The sequence below is a fragment of the Pecten maximus genome, chromosome 12, assembly GCF_902652985.1.
Source record: "Pecten maximus chromosome 12, xPecMax1.1, whole genome shotgun sequence".
Taxonomy (NCBI): Eukaryota; Metazoa; Mollusca; class Bivalvia; order Pectinida; family Pectinidae; genus Pecten; species Pecten maximus.
This window is the reverse complement of record NC_047026.1, coordinates 3,702,708-3,726,028: the sequence shown is the minus strand read 5'-3', so window position 1 is coordinate 3,726,028 and position 23,321 is coordinate 3,702,708. Positions and strand designations below refer to the sequence as shown.

General features: G+C 36.4%; 1 protein-coding gene across 1 annotated transcript; it reads right to left on the bottom strand.

Moving 5' to 3' along the window:
* Positions 1-5,965: 5,965 nt before the first annotated feature.
* LOC117339573 lies at positions 5,966-23,107 on the bottom strand. The gene is made up of 4 exons (XM_033901257.1): positions 22,972-23,107; positions 20,971-21,076; positions 17,577-17,688; positions 5,966-6,308 (listed from the first exon to the last, which is right to left on the bottom strand). Exons 2-4 carry the CDS (start codon positions 21,067-21,069, stop codon positions 6,049-6,051), a joined length of 471 nt encoding a protein of 156 aa, XP_033757148.1. The 5' UTR covers positions 21,070-21,076; positions 22,972-23,107; the 3' UTR covers positions 5,966-6,048.
* Between the last annotated feature and the right edge of the window lie 214 nt (positions 23,108-23,321).

The following is a 23,321-nucleotide window of genomic DNA, read 5'->3' as shown; positions in this document are numbered from 1 at the left end:
ATTATATGTATTGCATCCATAATAATCTGTCTTACTTCCGTAATAGTCTGTATTACTTCTTAGTAGTCTGTATCACTTTCTTAATAGTCTATATTACTTCTTAATAGTCTGTATTACTTTAATATTACTTAATATTACTTTCTTAATAATTTGTATTACTTCTTAATAGTCTGTATTACTTCTTAATAGTCTATATTACTTTCTTAATAGTCTGTATTACTTTAATATTACTTAATATCACTTTCTTAATTGTATGTATTACTTCCGTAATAGTCTGTATTACTTCCGTAATCGTCTGTATTACTTCCGTAATAGTCTGTATTACTTTCTTAATAGTCTGTATTACTTCCGTAATAGTCTGTATTACTTCCGTAATAGTCTGTATTACTTCGTAATTGTCTGTATTACTTCCGTAATAGTCTGTATTACTTCCGTAATAGTCTGCATTACTTCCGTAATTGTCTGTATTACTCTGTATATCTTCCGTAATAGTCTGTATTACTTCCGTAATTGTCTGTATTACTTCCGTAATAGTCTGTATTACTTCCGTAATAGTCTGTATTAGTTCGTAATAGTCTGTATTACTTCCGTAATTGTCTGTATTACTTCCGTAATAGTCTGTATTACTTCCGTAATAGTCTGCATTACTTCCGTAATTGTCTGTATTACTCTGTATTACTTCCGTAATAGTCTGTATTACTTCCGTAATTGTCTGTATTACTTCCGTAATAGTCTGTATTACTTCCGTAATAGTCTGTATTAGTTCGTAATAGTCTGTATTACTTCCGTAATTGTATGTATTACTTCCGTAATAGTCTGTATTACTTCCGTAATTGTCTGTATTACTTCTTAATAGTCTGTATTACTTCCGTAATTGTCTGTATTACTTCTTAATAGTCTGTATTACTTCCTTAATTGTCTGTATTACTTCCGTAATTGTCTGTTTTACTTCTTAATAGTCTGTATTATTTCCGTAATAGTCTGTATTACTTCCATAATAGTCTGTATTACTTCTTAATAGTCTGTATTATTTCCGTAATAGTCTGTATTACTTCCGTAATTGTCTGTATTACTTCTTAATAGTCTGTATTACTTCCTTAATTGTCTGTATTACTTCCGTAATTGTCTGTATTACTTCCGTAATAGTCTGTATTACTTCGTAATTGTCTGTATTACTTCCGTAATAGTCTGTATTACTTTCTTAATAGTCTGTATTACTTCTTAATAGTATGTATTACTTTCTTAATAGTCTATATTACTTTCTTAATAGTCTATATTACTTAAATATTACTTAATATTACTTTCTTAATAGTCTGTATTACTTCCGTAATAGTCTGTATTACTTCCGTAATAATCTGTATTACTTCCGTAATAATCTGTATTACTTCCGTAATAGTCTGTACTACTTCCGTAATTGTCTGTATTACTTCCGTAATAGTCTGTATTACTTCCGTAATAGTCTGCATTACTTCCGTAATTGTCTGTATTACTCTGTATTACTTCCGTAATAGTCTGTATTACTTCCGTAATTGTCTGTATTACTTCCGTAATAGTCTGTATTACTTCCGTAATAGTCTGTATTACTTCCGTAATAATCTGTATTACTTCCGTAATAGTCTGTATTACTTCCGTAATTGTCTGTATTAGTTCGTAATAGTCTGTATTACTTCCGTAATAGTCTGTATTACTTCCGTAATAGTCTGTATTACTTCCGTTATTGTCTGTATTACTTCCGTAATTGTCTGTATTACTTCCGTTATTGTCTGTATTACTTCCGTAATTGTCTGTATTTCTTCCGTAATAGTCTGTATTACTTCCGTAATTGTCTGTATTAGTTCGTAATAGTCTGTATTACTTCCGTAATTGTCTGTATTACTTCCGTAATAGTCTGTATTACTTCCGTAATAGTCTGTATTACTTCCGTAATTGTCTGTATTAGTTCGTAATAGTCTGTATTACTTCCGTAATAGTCTGTATTACTTCCGTAATAGTCTGTATTACTTCCGTTATTGTCTGTATTACTTCCGTAATTGTCTGTATTACTTCCGTTATTGTCTGTATTACTTCCGTAATTGTCTGTATTTCTTCCGTAATAGTCTGTATTACTTCCGTAATTGTCTGTATTAGTTCGTAATAGTCTGTATTACTTCCGTAATTGTCTGTATTACTTCCGTAATAGTCTGTATTACTTCCGTAATAGTCTGTATTACTTCCGTTATTGTCTGTATTACTTCCGTAATAGTCTGTATTACTTCCGTAATAGTCTGTATTACTTCCGTAATTGTCTGTATTACTTCCGTAATAGTCTGTATTACTTCCGTAATAGTCTGTATTACTTCCTTAATTGTATGTATTACTTCCGTAATTGTCTGTATTACTTCCGTAATAGTCTGTATTACTTCCGTAATTGTCTGTATTACTTCCGTAATAGTCTGTATTACTTCCATAATAGTCTGTATTACTTCAGTAATTGTCTGTATTACTTCCGTAATAGTCTGTATTACTTCCGTAATAGTCTGTATTACTTCCATAATAGTCTGTATTACTTCAGTAATTGTCTGTATTACTTCCGTAATAGTCTGTATTACTTCCGTAATAGTCTGTATTACTTCCGTAATTGTCTGTATTACTTCCGTAATTGTCTGTATTACTTCCGTTATAATTTGTATCACTTCCGTAATAATCTGTGTTATTTTCGTTATAATCTGTATTAATTCCATGATAATCTGTGTTATTTTCGTTATAATCTGTATTACTTCCGTAATAATCTGTGTTATTTTCGTAATAATTTGTATTACTTCCGTAATAATCTGTGTTATTTTCGTTATAATCTGTATTAATTCCATGATAATCTGTACAACATCCGTAATAATCTATTATCATTAAAATACTTTTATTGTAATTAATGTCAGCCTCCTTCTTTGGGATGGCTATGACACATTAAATGCTGAATTTTAGGTCATCTGACCCGAAGGATCAGGATGACCTATACCCATCGTTCCACCAGTGGGATTCAGCTCTAACTTACCAGAAAGGATCTTGAGATGGTTCTTATCAAGTGTTGTTATTATTTGGGTCGATCCAAAATATCCAAGATGGCCGTCATGGCCAAAGGTGCCACTATACTCGGTACAGTATCTAACATAGGTTCGTTATGGTCAGTGTCCGTATTGTACAGGAGTATCTAACATAGGTTCGTTATGGTCAGTGTCCGTATTGTACAGGAGTATCTAACATAGGTTCGTTATGGTCAGTGTCCGTATTGTACAGGATTATCTAACATAGGTTCGTTATGGTCAGTGTCCGTATTGTACAGGAGTATCTAACATAGGTTCGTTATGGTCAGTGTCCGTATTGTACAGGAGTATCTAACATAGGTTCGTTATGGTCAGTGTCCGTATTGTACAGGAGTATCTAACATAGGTTCGTTATGGTCAGTGTCCGTATTGTACAGGAGTATCTAACATAGGTTCGTTATGGTCAGTGTCCGTATTGTACAGGAGTATCTAACATAGGTTCGTTATGGCCAGTGTCCGTATTGTACAGGAGTATCTCACATAGGTTCGTTATGGTCAGTGTCCGTATTGTACAGGAGTATCTAACATAGGTTCGTTATGGTCAGTGTCCGTATTGTACAGGAGTATCTAACATAGGTTCGTTATGGTCAGTGTCCGTATTGTACAGGAGTATCTAACAGGAGTTCCACAGGGTTCTGTTCTTGGTCCGCTGTTATTCTTATCATTTATAAATGATATTACCGTTATTTTACTTTCACTAATACTTCCAAGAATTTTTGCTGATGACACATCTCTATCATTTTCATTTTACGATGCAATAGAAATAGATCATGTAATGAATTATGATTTAGCTGTAACTGAGGACTGGGCTGGAAAATGGAATGTAAATTTTAATCCCTCTGAAACAAATATAGTGCTTTTTTTGGTCATCTAGGGTCAGAACGACATATAACCATTGTATTTCATCCGTCGTCGTCCGCTGTCCGTGAGGTTTTCTTTCAAACTTCTTCTTTGCCATGGCAGCTCTATATTGAAAAATGTATTTCAAACTTCTCTCTCCAGTTCGGCTGGTGCCATTGAGCTGGAAATTAGTGGGGGTGTAAAGGAAGGGAAATTGACAAAGTGTTGTTATTTTTCGGCCTCGTAAAAACTTTGATGTGGCAGCCACGGCGGCCATTTTATAACATGATCGTGAAATCCTAAAGATGTTTTAAGCCACGTCTCACGCTCTATCAGTGAGATGCAGCTCTCATTCAGTTCGGTCTTGCTGCAATGGTCGCCATTTTGAAAAAAAAAAAAACCAACAACAATATTTTCTATTTGACAGAATGTTCGAGGACTTCTTTCCATTATAACGGTTTCCGTGGCAGATGTCGACCACTGGCTCGGTAACACAAGATATGGAAAGCTGCAGGTTGATGAAGATGTTGAAGTTATATAGTTAACCATATACTGTTTCATTTGGAAAAGAAAAAAAAATAAAGAACATTTTTGTTGCAAAACCCAGTGGTTGCGTTGTCACCACCCTAACTCTCATTTGGAGATAGTGGCTAAACCCGGATTTGAAGACACTTACTCTTCCTGAACACCATATCTTCATTAACGTTCCTTAACTTAAGGAACTTTCTTTACTTCAAAATGTTCCATAGCATAACAGAATTGAAAGGGGACGATGCCAAAAGTTTATACACTACCTGTTGATATTTATATAAGGGGAAATAGGTATGTTGCATAGGTGTAGAGTCTTTTTAATTTTCCTCTATGATAAAAGAGGTTATTTTTGTCGGTATGTTGTTTTGTGTGTGTGTGTGTGTGTGTGTGTGTTTTGTTTGTTTGTTTGTTTGTTTTTTTTTGTTTTTGTTTTTGTTTTTTTTGTTTTTTGTTTTGTTGTTTTTTTTGTTTTGTTATGTTTGTTTTTGTTTGTTTGTTGGTTGGTTGTTTTTTTGTTTGTTTGTGTTTGTTTGTTGTTTTTTGTTGTTGTTTTCTTTATTATTTACTTTCTTTTGTTCCTGGAGAAATTGAAGCAATACATTTGTGTTCGCAGTGTCATTTCTAGTGTCAATGCATCCTTACTTTGATCAAAATTGAACACAATATCAACTTTGATCAATAAAAAATTAGTGTGCTTTTTATATTGCTTGTAGTGTCATGAATAATGCATGTTCAAATCAGAAGCAGGAAACATAGTCTGGATTACCTAACTTAGTACATTTGCTCTCCGCTAGGTTTCGCTCCATTCTTCGATCGACCAGTATTGGATAGTTGTTTTAGATCACCGGGGTCCATGAGGTCTGTGTTTAGAGCCAATGTCGAACAGCTTATATATGATAATATCTTGAAAATGTCTGACGAGTTTTTTTCGTGTTGTTTTGTGTCTGACTTGTGTAATTACTGTTAAAGTTGGTATTTGTTATATCTCAACATTTGCGAGGATAGAACACAATAACATTAACCAATTCAAAGGGAAAAAAATAGTCTATATATATATATATCCACAGGTATTCATATCATCTAATAGACGACTTCCACAATGATCATGTCAGAGTGTCGGGCCGATCATCACTGCGCCATTGAAACGTTCTTTTTTAAGAACGCCGATGTGGCGCAGTGGTATAAGCTGCGGGTATTTCTGGCTAGGCGATTGGGTGCCGTAGATCGTGAGTTCGAGACCCGGTCAGGGCACGAGTCAAAAAATTGTCTTCCTTCGTCATTTGTGTTGCTAAGTTATATATCTATTTATTAGCACAATGTATCATATACACTATGTGTTGGTGATCCGAAGATATACATTTGAATTTCCTGTCGTAGTTGTACCGAGAGAAATATATATATATATATATATATCTTTTTCGCATCAGATTTTTGTTACAACCCCAAATTTTTTATCATAAAAAAATAAATCTTCACATCATTTACTGTACCGACAAGAAAAAACAACGACAGTGAAAATAACTTTTTTGTTGTATTTCGATATTCCTGATACAATGAAAAACAAAACCTCTCCTAGACCAGCTGCCATATAGTCGATGCTTTATACTGTACAAATACCAACAAACACCACGAACCAGGTACATCCGACTCCTTCACATTGTACTTGAGTCGTGAACGTATTACATTCATATTTGCATGTACCGGTATCCCACGTGCATTGTGCGTTCTGAGGCGACGCCTGGCAGGTCGCCGAAGTAGTGAAAGAGCCGCAACAGAACACGCCAAGAGTGTCAGCTGCAGGCAAAGATGGACAACTTTCCGTGGGCTCTTCTGGCTTCCGTAAGATAAGCAACACCAAGACTATACAAAGAAAAGAAAGACAACACTGTCAAATATGTACGTGAATAGACTTTGATATAACATAACCAGTAATGGATTTTCATTCGCGAAGTTTTGGTAACTAAAGTTACACTCGCCTTCATCACAGGGACCTGAGAATTTGTTACAGTTTACTTGTATTTGTACCTTCTCTAGTGTGTATCACAGAGACCTGGGCATTTGTTACAGTCTACGTGTATTTGGACCTTCCCTAGTGTGTACCACAGGGACCTGAGAATTTGTTACAGTCTACGTGTATTTGGACCTTCCCTAGTGTGTATCACAGGGACCTGAGAATTTGTTACAGTACGTCTACGTGTATTTGGACCTTCCCTAGTGTGTATCACAGGGACCCGGCGATTTGTTATACAGTCTACGTGTATTTAGACCTTCCCTAGTGTGTATCAAAGGGACCCGAGAATTTGTTACAGTCTACGTGTATTTGGACCTTCCCTAGTGTATATATTTCACATTTTCAGATTTTTTTAGATTTAAATTCGGTAAAATGACACCTTATCAAGGTGAACACCGAGGGTGTCATTTTAACCGACTGAACCAGGGCTGTCATTTTAACCGACTATACCGGGGCTGTCATTTTAACCGACTACACCGGGGGTGTCATTTTAACTGACTACACCGGGGGTGTCATTTTAACCGACTACACCGGGGGTGTAAGTTTAACCGACTACACCGGGGTGTCATTTTAACCGACTAAACCAGGGGTGTCATTTTAACCGACTACACCGGGGGTGTCATTTTAACTGACTACACCGGGGTGTCATTTTAACCGACTACACCGGGGCTGTCATTTTAACCGACTAAACCACGGGTGTCATTTTAACTGACTACACCGGGGCTGTCATTTTAACCGACTACACCGGGGTGTCATTTTAATCGACTAAACCAGGGCTGTCATTTTAACCGACTACACCGGGGGTGTAAGTTTAACCGTCTACATTTGGGCTGTCATTTTAACCGACTACACTGGAGCTGTCATTTTAACCGACTAAACCAGGGGTTTTATTTTAACCGTCCACACCGGGGGTGTCATTATAACCGACTACACTGGGGCTGTCATTTTAACCGACTACACCGGGGCTGTCATTTTAATCGACTTCACCGGGGGTGTAATTTTAACCGACTACATTGGGGTGTCATTTTAACCGACTACATTTGGGGGTGTCATTTTAACTGACTACAATTTGGGGGTGTCATTTTAACCGACTACACTGGAGCTGTCATTTTAACCGACTAAACCAGGGGTTTTATTTTAACCGTCCACACCGGGGGTGTCATTTTAACCGACTACACCGGGGCTGTCATTTTAACCGACTATACCGGGGCTGTCATTTTAATCGACTTCACCGGGGGTGTAATTTTAACCGACTACATTGGGGTGTCATTTTAACCGACTACATTTGGGGGTGTCATTTTAACCGACTACAATTTGGGGGTGTCATTTTAACCGACTACATTTGGGGGTGTCATTTTAACCGACTACATTGGGGTGCCATTTTAACCGACTACACCTGGGGGTGTCATTTTAACTGACTACACCAAGGGTGCCATTTTAACCGACTACACCGGGGCTGTCATTTTAACCGACTAAACCAGGGGTGTCATTTTAACTGACTACACCGGGGCTGTCATTTAACCGACTACACCGGGGTGTCATTTTAACCGACTAAACCAGGGGTGTCATTTTAACCGACTACACCGGGGGTGTCATTTTAACCGACTACACCGGGGTGTCATTTTAACCGACTACACCGGGGCTGTCATTTTAACCGACTAAACCAGGGGTGTCATTTTAACTGACTACACCGGGGCTGTCATTTTAACCGACTACACCGGGATGTCATTTTAATCGACTAAACCAGGGGTGTCATTTTAACCGACTACACCGGGGGTGTAAGTTTAACCGTCTACATTTGGGCTGTCATTTTAACCGACTACACTGGAGCTGTCATTTTAACCGACTAAACCAGGGGTTTTATTTTAACCGTCCACACCGGGGGTGCCATTTTAACCGACTACACTGGGGCTGTCATTTTAACCGACTACACCGGGGCTGTCATTTTAATCGACTTCACCGGGGGTGTAATTTTAACCGACTACATTGGGGTGTCATTTTAACCGACTACATTTGGGGGTGTCATTTTAACTGACTACAATTTGGGGGTGTCATTTTAACCGACTACATTTGGGGGTGTCATTTTAACCGACTACACCTGGGGGTGTCATTTTAATCGACTTCACCGGGGGTGTCATTTTAACCGACTACATTGGGGTGCCATTTTAACCGACTACATTGGGGTGCCATTTTAACCGACTACACCTGGGGGTGTCATTTTAACTGAATACACCAAGGGTGCCATTTTAACCGACTACACCGGGGCTGCCATTTTAACCGACTAAACCAGGGGTGTCATTTTAACTGACTACACCGGGGCTGTCATTTTAACCGACAAAATTGGAGGTGTCATTTTAACCGACTACATTTGGGGGTGTCATTTTAACCGACAAAATTGGAGGTGTCATTTTAACCAAACACCAAGGGTGCCATTTTAACCGACTACACCGGGGCTGCCATTTTAACCGACTAAACCAGGGGTGTCATTTTAACTGACTACACCGGGGCTGTCATTTTAACCGACTACACCGGGACTATCATTTTAACCGACAAAATTGGAGGTGTCATTTTAACCAACTACACCTGGGGTGTGATTTTAACCGACTACACCGGGGGTGTGATTTTAACCGACTACACCTGGGTTGTGATTTTAACCGACTACACCGGGGGTGTGATTTTAACCGACTACACCTGGGGGTGTGATTTTAACTGACTACACCGGGGGTGTAAGTTTAACCGTCTACATTTAGGCTGTCATTTTAACCGACTACACCGGGGTTGTCATTTTAACCGACTACATTGGGGCTGTCATTTTAACCGACTACACCGGGGCTGTCATTTTAACCGACTACACCGGGACTGTCATTTTAACCGACAAAATTGGAGGTGTCATTTTAACCAACTACACCGGGGGTGTCATTTTAACCGACTACATTGGGGGTGTGATTTTAACCGACTACACCGGGGGTGTAATTTTAACCGACTACACCGGGGGTGTGATTTTAACCGACTACACCTGGGGGTGTGATTTTAACTGACTACCCCGGGGGTGTAAGTTTAACCGTCTACATTTAGGCTGTCATTTTAACCGACTACACCGGGGTTGTCATTTTAACCGACTACATTGGGGCTGTCATTTTAACCGACTACACCGGGGCTGTCATTTTAATCGACTTCACCGGGGGTGTAATTTTAACCGACTACATTGGGGTGTCATTTTAACCGACTACATTTGGGGGTGTCATTTTAACCGACTACACCGGGGCTGTCATTTTAACCGACTACAACGGGGGTGTAATTTTAACCGACTACATTGGGGTGTCATTTTAACCGACTACATTGGGGCTGTCATTTTAACCGACTACACCGGGGCTGTCATTTTAACCGACTAAACCAGGGGTTTCATTTTAACCGTCTACACCGGGGGTGTAATTTTAATCGACTTCACCGGGGGTGTAATTTTAACCGACTACATTGGGGTGTCATTTTAACCGACTACATTTGGGGGTGTCATTTTAACCGACTACACCGGGGCTGTCATTTTAACCGACTACAACGGGGCTGTTATTTTAACCGATTACATTGGGGCTGTCTTTTTTTACCGACTTTCAATCTAGCCCTCTAAATCTTTAGATCTGTATATATATAAATGGAGAAATCACGAACAAAAAGACATTTATGGACTGTGTGACCTGTATCTGTTTGGGGGATAAATTCAATATCACAAAATATTTATGCTTAGCAGCATACTTATATGAATATTTGATATTGTAATTATTATTCTATTGCTTTGTATTATTCACTGATAATATAATAAACCAGTATTTAAAATTAAGTACCGTTAGCCAAAGGGTTACTCTCCTAAACAATATTGAATAAGTCTATTAACCTCAAGGAGTTACTTCCCCTTAAGTTAATAAATTTAATTTGTAATATATCAATGTGTACATATACATTATATTTGTCTGTATTTCTTACCATCTGCTGTTTCTAAGGAGAAGACTAAGATAGGCTATGCCTGATGTCTAATCCTATTGACTTCCCATCCATGTCAATAAAATTTGTTGAAATTGAATTTAAAAAAAAAAAAAAAAAATACACTAATGTTTTAATTGCATTAGCTCTTCAGGTTGATTTTAACCGTAAACAATCGTGTGAAGCTACAGATGGTTATCTGTTAATGACGTCATAATAATATAAAGGGCATAAATAATTCTCAACATGTGCAATATATTTCAAACACGTGTTTAAGTCGGGCTTTGTATTTTTATTACTATATCCGTTGCTAAGCCTCTTTTTGAACACGATTTATTGCTGATGAAATAGTGTACTGGAGAAATTAGTTTATTGTATTTTGTTAAATGTTGTCTAATTGTTAAATGTTGTCTAATTGTTAAATGTTTATATCGATCGTGAGATGCTTGTTCGCGGTGTAACGTAACGCGGTTAGCGACGGGATTCAGCTTCTCCGATATAGAAAAGTTCGCATTTCGGACAAATGGTTGAATAGATAATATTTCATGTTCATGTTGGTTTTTTACCTTCCACTTTTTATCTTTTATTTTTTTTTTACTTTATACTTCTCATTCTATGGCATAGCCACTATAGTACCTTACCAAACTGAAGTTGGGCGTTACCAGCTCTTAACTGCCAATATCTACGGCCTCGGCAAAATCAAATAATGGAAAATAAACCTTCTGCTGTAGAAAATCAAATTTAACAAATGTAATATGTATTATCCTCATGTGTTAGATATTAGTACTGCATTTATTGTTCTTACCTGGGTTTTTTTATTATTATCTTACGCACTATTTTTTTACGCGTAACAACACGGTATAGCTGTTAACGGTCTTACAGCCGAGAATGGCGGGTAAACTTGAATTCCGTTAATTCTACATATACATATTTTTTAATTACAAGTTGTCATTACAAACATTAAATTTGCCTTTGTCCAGTTGTCATTATCAGCCCATAACTGCCAACATCCCTGTCTTGGAATGTACTGATTGTTGGAGGGTCTGGTTGTGACGTAAAAGATGAATGGATAATATACTTTTTCAATTATTAAGCTGGCTGTAACTTGCAAAAAGTTTGGTATCTTCGTTATCTTTTTCATTTATGATATATTGCATAGCTTTTATGAGAAATCTGATATGACATCTTGGGTATCCTGTATAGTTGCTTTTATTCGCGGGAATTAAATTTCGCTATATTCGCGGTCAAGGTAATGTTGGCGAAATCATATACCCGCGAATTTTTCCAATCTGTGATTACTGACCACCATGACAATAAATAGACAACTAATGAATAAATATATAAAGCATTTAGTAAGTAAATATTGAACAAGTAATTAAAGAAATAAATACTGGTAGTTATTTTGATGTTTAATTCTTTTAAATTGTATATCAGCAATAATACATGGATTTATCTTTATTGCGCACTCTTACGATCTCACTTGATCATGTTGCTTTATTGAGATGTGATACGATATATAATGACTGAATGAATAAAAAAAAACCTTTAAATGTTATATCAGTACTTAGTTAATTCACAACTGTGAATAAATCACCCAAGCCATGCTAAATTATATGAAGAAACTGGGTGGGACACTCTACAATATCGCCGTAAAATGAAGAAAATTGTTCAGGTACACAAAATGATTTTTGACCTCACTCCCTCATACCTTTCTAATTTACTCCATCAACGCAGAATGGACGTTCATCAATATAACACACGCGATGCTGATAACTTAAATAATGTATTCTGTAAAACGAACTTCTATAAAAACTCTGTTCTCCCTTCATCTATTGACCTGTGGAACTCACTACCCCCAGATATTAAAAATAGCCCCTCCCTTAGTAACCTGAAAAATACCTACACAGACACTCACCGACAGTCCCTCCTTATTATAGTTATGGGAAACGTTCTGATCAGGTTCATCATGCTAGATTGAGGATGAATTGCAGCTCTCTAAATGCCCATCTATTTAGTCGTAATCTTATCGAAAGCCCTGTATGTTCATGTAGGCAAGCACATGAAACCACTGAACACTTTCTATTGTCTTGACCAAACTATACCATTGTAAGAAACGAATGTTTTGTAGATCTACCAATAGACTACACTTTTGATATGCTCCTATACGGAGATCCAAATCTATCGATTAAAGAGAATGAAAATATTTTCTATTGCATCCAACTTTATATTTTAAAAACCAAACGTTTTTTAAATTAATAGTGCTATTTTACGAGTCCCAAGAGGTCACTAGTGCTGTATATTTACATTATATTACTATGTGTCATTATGCTTATGTAGTACCTATAGTATCACTAGGTCCCATTACATCTCTCTCTCTCCCCTCTCCCCCCCCCCCCCCTCTCTCCCCCTCTATCTCCCTCTCTCTCTCTCTCTCTCTCTCTCTCTCTCTCTCTCTCTCTCTCTCTCTTGTCAATAGTTTTGTTTTTAAGTTATACTATTTGACTAATAAATGGCTATACAGTGTTGTCACCCGCCAATCTATTATTTAAGGAGACAGATTTAAATAAGTATTTTCATACTTTTTTCTGAATCCTTTTATTATTATGTATCATATATATGACATGTAAATATTGAATGAAATATTGTTTAAACTAAATCACCTTATAAATTCAGAGGTTTACCAGAAACTGATAACGTTCAACTAATTTATTTACGGAAGCTGTAACAGCACGCATGCGCAATTCGGCAAGTACAACACTAACACGACTGTCAATGCCCAGCTGGCCCTATAGATTACGACCTACTCTGAATCATCGTCTGTACTGAGTAAATGAAATCGATATCGCATTATCGTATTAGATATTTTACAAAAATGATCGAATATTTAATCGTCATTTCTCAATGAACAAATTATAAGTTGCAACAAAGCTTTCCATTCTGACAATACTAAATATGTCATCCCAAGCTTCATTTTAATCAATCTAAGAAAACTAAAATCTTACGTCAAACTTCATAATTATTAAAACGTTTATTAATACGTGTATATCTAGTAAGATCATATCAATACAATTGGTCCTGTGAACAAATGGCTTGTCATAATTAGACCACTGCCATTATTGTAGTGTGGGGTTAGTGAAACTGTTGACAGTAATGTGGGGTTAGTGAAACTGTTGACAGTAGTGTGGGGTTAGTGAAACTGTTGACAGTAGTGTTGGGTTAGTGAAACTGTTGACAGTAATGTGGGGTTAGTGAAACTGTTGACAGTAGTGTGGGGTTAGTGAAACTGTTGACAGTAGTGAGGGGTTAGTGAAACTGTTGACAGTAATGTGGGGTTAGTGAAACTGTTGACAGTAATGTGGGGTTAGTGAAACTGTTGACAGTAGTGTGGGGTTAGTGAAACTGTTGACAGTAATGTGGGGTTAGTGAAACTGTTGACAGTAGTGTGGGGTTAGTGAAACTGTTGACAGTAGTGTGGGGTTAGTGAAACTGTTGACAGTAATGTGGGGTTAGTGAAACTGTTGACAGTAATGTGGGGTTAGTGAAACTGTTGACAGTAGTGTGGGGTTAGTGAAACTGTTGACAGTAGTGTGGGGTTAGTGAAACTGTTGACAGTAGTGTGGGGTTAGTGAAACTGTTGACAGTAATGTGGGGTTAGTGAAACTGTTGACAGTAGTGTGGGGTTAGTGAAACTGTTGACAGTAATGTGGGGTTAGTGAAACTGTTGACAGTAATGTGGGGTTAGTGAAACTGTTGACAGTAGTGTGGGGTTAGTGAAACTGTTGACAGTAATGTGGGGTTAGTGAAACTGTTGACAGTAATGTGGGGTTAGTGAAACTGTTGACAGTAGTGTGGGGTTAGTGAAACTGTTGACAGTAATGTGGGGTTAGTGAAACTGTTGACAGTAATGTGGGGTTAGTGAAACTGTTGACAGTAAGTGTGGGGTTAGTGAAACTGTTGACAGTAGTGTGGGGTTAGTGAAACTGTTGACAGTAATGTGGGGTTAGTGAAACTGTTGACAGTAATGTGGGGTTAGTGAAACTGTTGACAGTAGTGTGGGGTTAGTGAAACTGTTGACAGTAATGTGGGGTTAGTGAAACTGTTGACAGTATGTGGGGTTAGTGAAACTGTTGACAGTAGTGTGGGGTTAGTGAAACTGTTGACAGTAGTGTGGGGTTAGTGAAACTGTTGACAGTAATGTGGGGTTAGTGAAACTGTTGACAGTAGTGTGGGGTTAGTGAAACTGTTGACAGTAATGTGGGGTTAGTGAAACTGTTGACAGTAATGTGGGGTTAGTGAAACTGTTGACAGTAATGTGGGGTTAGTGAAACTGTTGACAGTAGTGTGGGGTTAGTGAAACTGTTGACAGTAGTGTGGGGTTAGTGAAACTGTTGACAGTAATGTGGGGTTAGTGAAACTGTTGACAGTAGTGTGGGGTTAGTGAAACTGTTGACAGTAATGTGGGGTTAGTGAAACTGTTGACAGTAGTGTGGGGTTAGTGAAACTGTTGACAGTAATGTGGGGTTAGTGAAACTGTTGACAGTAATGTGGGGTTAGTGAAACTGTTGACAGTAGTGTGGGGTTAGTGAAACTGTTGACAGTAGTGTGGGGGTAGTGTAACTGTTGACAGTAGTGTGGGGTTAGTGAAACTGTTGACAGTAATGTGGGGTTAGTGAAACTGTTGACAGTAATGTGGGGTTAGTGAAACTGTTGACAGTAGTGTGGGGTTAGTGAAACTGTTGACAGTAATGTGGAGTTAGTGAAACTGTTGACAGTAGTGTGGGGTTAGTGAAACTGTTGACAGTAGTGTGGGGTTAGTGAAACTGTTGACAGTAATGTGGGGTTAGTGAAACTGTTGACAGTAGTGTGGGGTTAGTGAAACTGTTGACAGTAGTGTGGGGTTAGTGAAACTGTTGACAGTAGTGTGAGGTTAGTGAAACTGTTGACAGTAATGTGGGGTTTGTGAAACTGTTGACAGTAGTGTGGGGTTAGTGAAACTGTTGACAGTAATGTGGGGTTAGTGAAACTGTTGACAGTAGTGTGGGGTTAGTGAAACTGTTGACAGTAGTGTTGGGTTAGTGAAACTATTGACAGTAATGTGAGGTTAGTGAAACTATTGACAGTAGTGTGAGGTTAGTGAAACTGTTGACAGTAATGTGGGGTTAGTGAAACTGTTGACAGTTGTGTGGTGTTAGTGTAACTGTTGACAGTAATGTTTGGTTAGTGAAACTGTTGACAGTAGTGTGGGGTTAGTGAAAATGTTGACAGTAATGTGGGGTTAGTGTAACTGTTGACAGTAATGTTTGGTTAGTGAAACTGTTGACAGTAGTGTGGGGTTAGTGAAACTATTGACTGTAGTGTGAGTTTAGTGAAACTGTTGACAGTAGTGTGGGGTTAATGAAACTGTTGACAGTAGTGTGGGGTTAGTGAAACTGTTGACAGTAATGTGGGGTTAGTGAAACTGTTAACAGTAGTGTGGGGTTAGTGAAACTGTTGACAGTAATGTGAGGTTAGTGAAACTGTTGACAGTAGTGTGGGGTTAGTGTAACTGTTGACAGTAATGTGGGGTTAGTGAAACTGTTGACAGTAATGTGGGGTTAGTGAAACTGTTGACAGTAATGTGGGGTTAGTGAAACTGTTGACAGTAATGTGGGGTTAGTGAAACCGTTGACAGTAATGTGGGGTTAGTGAAACTGTTGACAGTAGTGTGGGGTTAGTGAAACTGTTGACAGAAGTGTGGGGTTAGTGAAACTGTTGACAGTAATGTGGGGTTAATGAAACTGTTGACAGTAATGTGGGGTTAATGAAACTGTTGACAGTAATGTGAGGTTAGTGAAACTGTTGACAGTAGTGTGGGGTTAGTGAAACTGTTGACAGTAGTGTGGGGTTAGTGAAACTGTTGACAGTAGTGAGGGGTTAGTGAAACTGTTGACAGTAGTGTGGGGTTAATGAAACTGTTGACAGTAATGTGGGGTTAGTGAAACTGTTGACAGTAATGTGGGGTTAGTGAAACTGTTGACAGTAGTGTGGGGTTAGTGAAACTGTTGACAGTAGTGTGGGGTTAGTGAAACTGTTGACAGTAGTGTGGGGTTAGTGAAACTGTTGACAGTAGTATGAGGTTAGTGAAACTGGTGACAGTAGTGTGGGGTTAATGAAACTGTTGACAGTAATGTGGGGTTAGTGAAACTGTTGACAGTAATGTGGGGTTAATGAAACTGTTGACAGTAATGTGGGGTTAGTGAAACTGTTGACAGTAATGTGGGGTTAGTGAAACTGTTGACCGTAATGTGGGGTTAGTGTAACTGTTGACAGTAATGTGGGGTTAGTGTAACTGTTGACAGTAATGTGGGGTTAGTGAAACTGTTGACAGTGGTGTGGGGTTAGTGAAACTGTTGACAGTAATGTGGGGTTAGTGAAACTGTTCACATTAGTGTGGGGTTAGTGAAACTGTTGACAGTAGTGTGGGGTTAGTGAAACTGTTGACAGTAGTGTGGTGTTAGTGTAACTGTTGACATTAGTGTGGGGTTAGTGAAACTGTTGACAGTAGTGTGGGGTTAGTGAAACTGTTGACAGTAGTGTGGGGTTAGTGAAACTGTTGACAGTAATGTTTGGTTAGTGAAAATGTTGACAGTAATGTGGGGTTAGTGAAACTGTTGGCAGTAATGTGGGGTTAGTGAAACTGTTGACAGTAGTGTGGGGTTAGTGAAACTGTTGACAGTAATGTGGGGTTAGTGAAACTGTTGACAGTAATGTGGGGTTAGTGAAACTGTTGACAGTAATGTGGGGTTAGTGAAACTGTTCAAAGTAGGATCGAGAAGGAGCTGTTGTTAGTTGATACCTACACTATCTTAAATTTATGAGTAATATTATATTTCTTCCACTGACTAATTTTGGTAATTTTGGGAGTCGGTTTTATATATAATACTTACTGTATATAGGTATCGAGTACTCGTTTAGGAGTCTGTTATATATATAATACTTACAGTATATTGGTATCGAGTACTCGTTTAGGAGTCAGTTATATATATAATACTTACATTATATTGGTATCGAGTACTCGTTTAGGAGTCAGTTATATATATAATACTTACATTATATTGGTATCGAGTACTCGTTTAGGAGTCGGTTTTATATATAATACTTACAGTATATTGGTATCAAGTATTCGTATGGGAGTCTGTTGACGTAGAATTGTCTCCAGCCCGCAATCCTTCTCTGTTGCTCGTTGATAAGTTGGAAATTACGGTATTGTATCGCCTGCAATGAAAACAGTTAAAGAGGTATCATGTAGGACAGTAATACAGGAGAGAGACCTGCAAGGGAGATAACGCATGACTGACTGAGAAACATAGAGTGAGCTTATTACGGGAAAGTTAACTAACCGAAACGCAATAGGTATTTGGACCGTCAAAATTCATTACCAGAAGCTGTTGGTAATATTAAAACATATAATATCAAGAAACTATTTAAAGAACTTCTTGTTCCAATGAAAATGACAAGAAGATAATCTAATGTATGGTGACGTCTGTTATGATGACCCTATAAAATATTGTCATGGACAAAAATCCACAAACTATGAATTGATTGTAAAACACTTTTTCCCCTTGTTTTTGTTTGTTTAAGGTTTTCGTTTTTTTGTTTCATTTTTTGTTTGTTTGTTTGTTTTTTGTTGTTGTTAGTTTGCAGCTGAAATCATTAATTAACCACATTGTCACTGATTGAGATAAAATGTTTTTTTTTCAGTTTTGAAATATTCTGATTTATCCTTTGCATCTACCGAATATGATATAAACATATGGTTGTAAGATATTTTCAGTATATGACACAAAGCAGTGTTAAATTGTATAGTACACATTTATTCCAAGAAGTAGTAGATTGTGTTGAAAAGTTAAAATATATACAGGACAAACAAGAGAAAAATCAGCAGTAATTATAGAAAATTGATATTGTGGAGATTTATCTCCCTTTGACTATTAAATCTATTATATGGAGCTATCCACCGATGTATTGAATAAAAATAGATTTAAAAAAAAAAAATTTAATACAACTTTCACTCTTGCATTCACTCGTAGGACTAGACAGTAAAAATATGTATAAATACAAGTATATGGTTTCTATTTTAGTCCATTTATTGCCAGACATAATATATTCCATATTATTTTTGTATATTTTTTCATTATATTTTTAAGTAAATGTCCAATTCGGTTTTAAAGCCGTTTGTATTAGGAAGACAATGTCCAAGTATTTGTTTATAAATATGACTTTGCTAATAGTAGTAGAGTATTGAGACATTTTAACTATTTTCCCTTCAATTACCTAATATAACGTCATCATTTTGTAGTTGTATATGTCTAGTTTTCTTATTGCAAAGCCATTGCTTAAATTCATCCCAGAAGTTTTCAATTATTCTGCATTCCCAAAACAAGTGTGTAATTGTTTCTATAAAAGTGCATAGTGGCGAGTCTCTTACGTCGATCACGTGTAAAGTATTTATTTGTACTAATGTTAATTTTCTGTATTGAACCATTTGAGCTTACAATCTATAATAGTTTTAAATAGAATTATATTAATGTTTCCCAACATGATGTGTCTTTCATCAAATCTTGTTCTTCGGACCATTTAGTTATATATTTTTTGTTTGCTTTTAGATTTTTACTAATAAATTACATAAAGAAGAACCTCTTTGTTCTTTATTGCATACTATATATGAGTTGGACAATGCGGTAAGGAGAAAGCACGGTATCTGTAATGGATTGTATTTCATGGTGATATGATGACTTTGGCCGGGGTCCGTAAAACTAGTAGATAAAATTGTGTTTTGTGCAGTAAAAATCATACGATTGGATCAACTCACGGTTCTCATCTAATAAATCATATATGTGTTATTCATTTATTTATTTATTTATTTATTTATCTATTTTGTTTTGCCCATCACCTGAACTATACAGAATTTTTTCTATTTTAATGTTGTTACCATACCATAGCTTTTGATGTTTGAAAAGAGATACAAATCTGACAGTACTTTTTTCCAGAAAAGTTTTTTTTAACTAACTTTGAGTTGGTTTAAAAAAAGTTATTTTCCATAAGTAATTATGGTATTTATATTTTCAAACTTTCGATTTGATAGTGCATGTTCTGTATGATTTTAGCATCCTATGGGCCAAAGATAGTTCTAATACTATTATAAACTTTTCTGTATTTAACATGTTTAGACCTCCTTCCTCATATGGTTGTGCTAGTTGATTTCTAAAAAATATATCATTTTTGTTATTCCATATTAATTTGAAGACTGTTTGTTCTTTTAGAATATCGTGGATGGGTTTTTGGGTGTTTGTAAATAAATTAATCAGCTATGAACTTATTATAGTTTTTATTGCTGTTATTCCACCCATCGTACTAAATAGTCTTTTAGACCAGATGTAAACATTGATTTTACTTTTTTAAAGTTTTTCCAAGTAATTTAGCTCATTGCTTTGGTGTGTGTCTACGCTGATTTCAATGCCTAAAACATAAAGGGTTTATCTGTCCAAATGTGATATTTATCTCTGCAAATTTGATTACATGTATTACTATGTGCTTAACTGCCAATCCAGATACATATTGTTTTATCGATATTTGACTTGAGACAAGATTATTTTGAATATTAGTTTAATATAGTTAGTGTATTTATAAATAAAATTCTGTTTTTGTGTAATGTTATTTACAGCCGCCATTTGCATTTCAATATCAAAACAAAATAAGTGTTTATACGTACATAAAGTCAAATCCGGTCAAACAAGTGCTCCTATCCTGTGCTATAGACACTTATGAGCATATTTGCTTGGCTGTTTTTGAGGGTTGGTTATTTGTGTGAATTAGAATTATTCCATACTGCATCTTACCACATAGTAACTCTATGGAAGAAACTGTTAGCATCTACAGCAAATTATTGGTGGTTTTAAGGAACTACATGTCCAAACAAACATTTTTGTATATTACATGACTATTTTTGTGCAAATTTGTAGATATTATTTGTGTTTTAAATTTAGCATCATTCTCATATATTGATGCCCCTTAAGAATATGTGTATCATTGAATTGTATAGATGTGACCTTTTGTTCCGCAAATGAGTGACTGAGTGAAAATAGAAATCTCTCTCGTTGAATCATTTTCGATAAAGTTGCCATTTTAGGTTTTAAAATTTGGTAATTGCAAAAAAACAACAAAACAAAAAAAAAAAAAAAAAAACAAAAACAAGAAAATACAAAAAAAAAAAAAAAAAATCAAATACAAAAAAAAAAAAAAAAAAATCAAATACAAAAAAAAAAAAAAATACAAGAAAAAAAAGATGTATTTTCCCGGAAATTTTTAATGATATTCTCAAATTTTGACTTCAATGTTTTTTTGTATTAGCGATTGTGTCTTATTCTCCAACATAACGCACTAAGCTAAAGCTCATTAGAAAGCACAACATTTCTGATTCCTTTTTGTATAATTTATATATTGTATACATATTGTTAAATGGAAATTGACAAATAAAATTTTAAACTAACGACATACCTGTATCTGTTGAACAGGTGCGATGGGCTCCTGGGCAGCCACCCATATTAACCCTACTACGAGACTGACTGCCACGCCAATCCACAATTTACCCAACATGCCTCGTCTGTCGAAAGAAGAATACACCGATAATTACACATGAATGATAAAGGAAAACAAATATCAACTCGCGCCTTTACCGGACCTCAAACTCACTATCTACCGCACTAAATCGCCTCACAAGAAGAAGAAGAAGAAGAAGAAGAAAAAAAAAAAAAATCCGGCGCTGTTTCCACTGTGCCAAGTCTGCCATCTCGAAAGAGGTTTAGCGATGTCGCAATGAAAAACACATCGATACTCTAATTGTCTGTTAGAAAATTGCACTCGTGGTTCCCGAAATTGTACAAATATCATATATTCGGCACAGTAAAATCACATGATTAATCTCGGGTTAACAACACTCGGTATTGTAATTATCAAACAGATTATTGACGACAGTGGAAGAAATGATCATGCTTTAGAAGATTAAAAGGCATTATTTGGTCCGGAATACACAGAATACTAAGTAATAAAATAAAAAAAACTTTAGAATAACATGTAAAGAAAATCCACTTAATCATCATCATGCTTCGGCATTTATATGGATCATAATTGACATAGCTATGTCGCTTGTAATTTCTACACATTTATTTTCTATTTTGAGTTCATTTCAATTCGATTCAAACAAAAGCAGTTTATTCGTTGCTGCCATCGAGACGATTGAACAGCCTATTTTGATGTATCTTCGATAGAACAATTTTGGATATTTTCCTGGAGGAATACTTTACAGTGTTTTGACGGAAAGAATAAATGTATCAGCATTTCCTTAATTGAATGATCATCGACAAATCCTTGGCAGATTGATATTTGGGTTAGAATCCTTATCCTTATACATCCATGCAGCTGTGGGTATTTTTGTGGCAGGATGGTGATGAATATGGCCATTGCGAGATAGCAGCCGATATGTCCATGGCGAGGCAATTGTCAACATTTCCTATGCGAAAAAACTGTTGATATTTCCATGGCGAAATTTTGTTCTCCAACATTTCCAAGGCGGGATAGCTGTCAAAACTTCCATGGCTGGATAGCTATCGATATTTCATTGGCGGGAAAGCTTTCAATATGACGAAATTGCTGTCAATATTTTAACGGCGGAAGAGCTGTAAATATTTCCATGGCGGCAAAGCGATGAATATTTCCGTGGAGGGATAGGTATCAATATTTCAATGGCTTCATATAGCTGACTATTTCCGTGGAGGGAAAACTATCATTATTTCTTTGGTAGAACATAACACAAGGAAACTGTTCCGGAAGTAATTGTGAAAACATTCCATTGGTGGATTTTTTTGTTGATATCCTCCTGGCTTGATGATATAAAATCTCGAATCAGTTGTCATTTCTCAAACTATCTGTTTTGAGAGGCTAATTTGACAGATACACTTTTTTGAGATTTTGATTTGACAGTGACAATGTTTATAGAGACCAATTTGACAGTGAGGCTGGTTTGACAGTTCGATTTGACATTGATACTGTTTAAAGAGGCCAATTTGACAATTACACTGTTTATACAGGCCAATTTGACAGTGGTACTATTTTGACAGCTTAGTTTGACAATGAAATTGTATTAAAGGCAAATTTGACATGTTTTTTTTCGACATAACATATTGAATGTCAGTGAAATATGACAGTTGTGCTAGTTAGAAAGTGATACAGAATAGACAGTTAGGGACACACATATATAAAGGAGAAATTACGGTTCCACATGAACATCATATTAATTTAATGACTACGGTAAAGGTGACATATTTTGATCGATAACTCATCATTTGAAATAATATTTGCAGTAGTTCAAAGAATAATATACAAATTTTCGAAAAACTACTACACGAATGTTTATAACTCTCGGGGAAAAAGAATCAAAATAAAAAAAAAACTTGGATATTTATAGAAATATGTTGAAAATGATTTTAAAAACAACTTTACCTTTAAGACAGACGTGTATCCCTGGCCAATGATTTCCTGAGAAATGGTAAGAGTTTCTGTCATTCGTGCCAGGTGCTATAGCCCCTAGCGAGTGACCACTGGTCCGTGACTTCCGGGTAGGAGAGTAGCCTTTGGTCAGTAAGGACCGTTAGTCTGACATTCCGTTAGCTAGGCTTACAGTACCGCGTACAGTACTGTGTTATTGTTGATCAAAAGTGCACGGTATATATATCCTCTGGAAGCACATATCGTAATTTTACCAGGCTTGCTATGCAGTGTCATATGTGATTTGAAATATTCTGCATCTGTGATCAATACCGTAAATTATAACTTAAAATCTTGATTTTGGG